The sequence below is a fragment of the Papaver somniferum genome, chromosome 9, assembly GCF_003573695.1.
Source record: "Papaver somniferum cultivar HN1 chromosome 9, ASM357369v1, whole genome shotgun sequence".
Taxonomy (NCBI): domain Eukaryota; kingdom Viridiplantae; phylum Streptophyta; class Magnoliopsida; order Ranunculales; family Papaveraceae; genus Papaver; species Papaver somniferum.
In genome coordinates, this window is record NC_039366.1 from 113,556,447 (window position 1) to 113,561,228 (window position 4,782).

At 35.2% G+C, this 4,782-nt stretch overlaps 1 protein-coding gene across 1 annotated transcript; it reads left to right on the forward strand.

The window, feature by feature from the left end:
• The first annotated feature begins 1,673 nt into the window (after window positions 1–1,673).
• Window positions 1,674–2,961, forward strand: LOC113307831 (RING-H2 finger protein ATL5-like). Its single transcript, XM_026556290.1, has one exon. It carries the CDS (start codon window positions 2,083–2,085, stop codon window positions 2,941–2,943), a length of 861 nt encoding a protein of 286 aa, XP_026412075.1. The 5' UTR covers window positions 1,674–2,082; the 3' UTR covers window positions 2,944–2,961.
• Window positions 2,962–4,782: the final 1,821 nt, after the last annotated feature.

A 4,782-nucleotide genomic window follows, 5' to 3' on the forward strand; every position in this document is an offset into this window, starting at 1 on the left:
TATAGGTTAAATTTAAAATGATGATATTTTTCTTAAGACTAAGGACAATTTTTATGGCAATCAACAAACTTATTATTTTGTTAAGCCACGTGGATGAACAAACTGCATTTTCCACTATGGGAAACAAGGTAAAATGAACAAATCTGATATTTTAGGGTCCCACTAATGATTTTATTAATATAAACTAATAAGAGTTGGGTCTCACTAATGATTTTATTTATATAAACTAATAAGAGTTGAGTCCCACAGATTATTAACAAATAATAAAAAATAAACCCTAAATATAACAACTGGGTTTGGGAGAGAGAAAGCAAGGGGCGGTTTTGCTTCAAACTCCACTGATCTTCCTTCCAACTCCAGCGATCTTCCCTCCAACTCCAACGATTGTGGAACAATCGCCCGCTCTTTCATCAAATGCGCGCTACATCATCCAACTCAATGAACAAACCAACAAATTTGTTGGTTTGAACATCCATTTTTCATGTTTGTTGAGTCTATAGTGGGATCAAAATCAACAAACTTGATGATTTGTTCATTCCATAGGAACTGCTTTAAAGGAATATAGATTTGAGGGTTTAATATCGATCACAATCACAACGAGAATGCATCAATGATATATGATGTACATTCCATTCTTGGTAAATTCTTTTTTTGATGGTACTATTGGTAATTAGAAAAGATAACCGTAGGAATGTGAATCATGTCTAAATGATTATTCCACAAGAAATGCTTCAAAATAAAATAAAATCACAAAGACATTTCGTGGTTGCACACAATACTACCGGTTTGAAAAGAGTAAAAAATCCTTGTAATAACTCTTGTATGATTCCTTGTTCGATTCTTTGTGCTTTCTCTGGTACATTGGCACAGTGATTCTGAGATGAGTCTAATCAATCTTTCACTCTCTCTTTCAAGTTTCAAACACTATTTCCCCCCTTTGTTATCATCCTTGGTTACAGAGTTGGCTTTTCTATGCTCAAACACTGTACCCACTGAAAATTGTTCATCCCACCTAACGTTCAGCTGTTATTGTTGTAGAGAGAAAGAGCCCTGGCCCCTGTTGTTACAGTGTGCCTTTTTCAAAATCGAAGCGATTTTCTTGGCTTTTTGAATAGTGAAGGACCAAAAAAAAAGAACAAGACCCCAAAATTCCCCTTCTTTATTCCTTGAGTAATCTTTTTGCAACCCTTTTTTTTTGACCCTTGAAAGCTGAAATTTAAAGGAGGTTGTCATGAGAAAATGTTAGCTCGATAAAATACTAGTCATTTTTGTGGACTCAAAAATCAAAATACCTTAATTTATGTTCGCTAGAAATCATAATTTGAGAAAAGTAAAGCAAAAAAAAAACAAAAACTCTTCACATGAAATCGATAAAGAAAATTTTAGAAAAATTGAGTTAATTGTCCAAATATTTTTAAAACATGGTTCTAATGGACGAGTAAAAATTAGTATGCGTGAAATGAACACCAAAAAAGTAGTAAGAATGAATCTGGATTCATCCTGATTTGAACTTAAAAAATAACGAAGATGAAACTGAATGCATCCTAATATAAATTAAAAATAAGAAAAAATATTTGAAAATTGGTAGGATTAAACTGTTTACATCGTGGCTATTTTTACATTCTCATCCATTTAAATGGTATCAAATTTTACATGTCTTTTCCACACAGAAATTATAGTTATTGGGTTAATTAACCAATTTTGTGAAAAATTTATTTGTTTATGCCGTCGCCTTCACGAGTCTTCACTAGATACTAAACTCTACATATCAAGTCAATAATCAGATCCCATTATCCATGGAAAAGCTAAATACAACCTTCGACAACCGATATTAAATTCTCTAATCCCTACAAAATTATACTAAAAAAAATAGGCTTTAGTTGTTAAATTACGCTAGCTACAAATTTAAGCACAAAATCCCATAATTCCATCTTTTGTATAAAACGAGACTTTCATATAAAATTTTCACATTGATTCCATTTTAAAGGATCTATCTTTTTATGGGCTCTTTTCACTTCCTTCATTTATAAGTAGTACTTCTACAAAGTCACTTCATTCAAAGCTCTGCCATTGCTAGCTCAAATGGGCAGAACCAGTCTGTTAAGTCCACCTGAGTCGCCTCAAAGCTCTAGTGTCTCCGACGGGTTTTTCCCGAGCATCAATTCGTACGACGGTAAGGTCATGCTGGCGGCGATTGTATCGTTACTAGTTGTGATATCATTTGTTCTGTTACTCCATGTTTATGCAAGGTGGTTACTTGGACAAGCACAACAAAGAAGGAGACAGCAATCTCATGTATTTGATTCGACTACGTTGCATCATCGTCATTTACGTACAACTATTTACGACGACACTTACGTTGATTCGCCAATGAACGGTCTCGACGCTTCAGCCATTTCTTCTCTCCCTTTGTTTGCTTATAAATCTGATCTTTATAAGAATGGATTGGATTGTGTAATCTGTTTGAGTTGTTTCGAAGAAGATGAAATGGGAAGAAATCTTCCCAAGTGTAGTCATGTGTTTCATGTTGAGTGTATTGATATGTGGTTACAGTCGCATTCCTGTTGTCCGATTTGTCGAGCTCCGGCCGGTCCGGATAAAGCGGCGACGGTAATCAATTCATTGTCAACAAGTACACAAACAGAAGCAGCCGGAGTTCAAGATGAAGCAGCTGCAGAGTTGGCTGTTGTCAGTACCGATGCAAATTCTCCTACTGAAAATTCAATTCATTCAACTACCTCCAATTCAAATATAGAGAATGCAAAAGATTCATTGTCAGCACAAGCAGGAAGGACATTATCGTCATTGTCAACGTCGTTGTTACCGTTGTTACCTTCAACATCTTTGGGTTGTTCATTGAAGAGAATGTTAAGTAGAAGTAAGTCGGAACATAATAAGTTATTCCCATCAACAACAACAACTGTAACTGAGCTCATTGTTTGAGTAAAATGTATATAAACATCATCACATTTTAATGGTCAAAATTTTCAGTTCAGTTCAGTAATTCCTGCCTGCTACATACAGTTTTGTTTTTTTTCTTTTTGCCTTTGAATTTGACAGTTAGTTAGCAGTAATATAAAAGTTATAACAACATGTGAACACTGCGGGACAGTTCTTGTGACCTTGATCAGCTGCTGCCTGTGGTTATGTAGGTTGACAATCACAAAGGGCATAAACATGATTATGCATGTGGTCACGGGGATCCTCCTTTGAGTGTGATTCCTAGTCTATAAATCCGAAAGGTGGACATTGGCCCATTGTGCTAGGCCCATTCGTATAGGCCCGATTTTAATCCTGGGACAATTGGTTCAGTACCACTGACTAGATTCCTTCCCACTGACCGATGCATCAACGACACGAGCAGGGAGGACTACGGTGCGAGCTTTAGCTTCTGACGCGCTACCAGGAATGCATGAGCTTATAATATGTCTCTTGCGATTGATTGTTATTGACACAGTGCTCATTCCTGGACCTCCTCACTGATGGACTATAGCTGGCCAGAAATCTGTTGGCGTATTTGGCCATCCGTCATCTTTAGCTGTTTAACTCTCTGGCCAAGAATAAAGAAAACAGAAACCACCACCAGGACCTCAAGTGCCTATTTATTTGCAGTAAGAATTACTTTACCGTTGTACTTCGCATGAGGTGTTGCTATAACCATTGGCAAACTTAGTGATATTAAATGATCCGTTGACATGGTTATATTAACATTATCTTCACATTTTAGTGCCGTTTTTTTTACTGAGCACAACCCACAATGAATTTGAAGCTAATTTTTTTGGTGACATGTGTTGAAAAACGATTAATAAAAAAATAATTTTTTAAAGTTTTAATAAAAAATTATAATTTATTGTTTTATTTTGTGAATGAAACTTTTTAGTCCCACATCGTGGAGTTTCCAATTTTTAGTAGTTTTAAGAAACTATATAAATCTTTTAGTCCCACATCGGGGAGTTTTTCTTCTTAAGTTGTATTTGTCAATTATATAAACAAATTCACTATTTTTGTAAAATCTATGGGAAATGGGTTGCTCTATATTTAGAGGGACCCCCAAGGAAAAAAAATATTTTATATTGTTGTCTCAAGCGTTCGAGATTTTCCTTTATGGTGTTTTTCGGAGTTGCCAAGCTCAAGTTGAGCATCTACTACATATGCTAGTAGTAGGTGTATTAGGGTGTTTTATCCTGGAGATATCCGTCCTGTGAGGGCTATAGCATCACTCTCGAGTGTAGCTGGGCGCTAATGTCTTAAGGGAAACGTGTTGAACACGTGACTCACTCTGTTTTTCCAAAGTTTTGCCTTGTTGCTGTTGCGGAGATATATGGAGCTCATTCGTTTCATCAAATCGATCACTTTCATTATAAAGGAGCTAAGTATCAATAAATTTTGCTTATTTGATTTTTCTTTGTTTTTGATTATTGCACCCAACAATCTTAAGACATTATAATTTGTAATAATCGAAAATGGTTGGTTGGTTTGTGAATCATGGATGTTAATTGTGGGGTGAAAAACAAAAATAATTTCTTTGGTCAGCTGTAGAGTTTCGATATTATCTCTTAACCTAAAAATAATTTCGATGAACCCTTTTGACACAAAGTAGTAGACATCCTGACAGTTACCCACGTAAAATTTCAGAATTTTTGGAGTTTTAAAAGTATTTTTTTGATATTTTACAAAACAGACAAATGTTCCTGAAAAATTCTGACGGGCAAACTTTTGTTGCTAACTAAAGTATTTTTTATGGGGTAATCATGAGTTTTTTGATATAGTGGTTCAAACGAA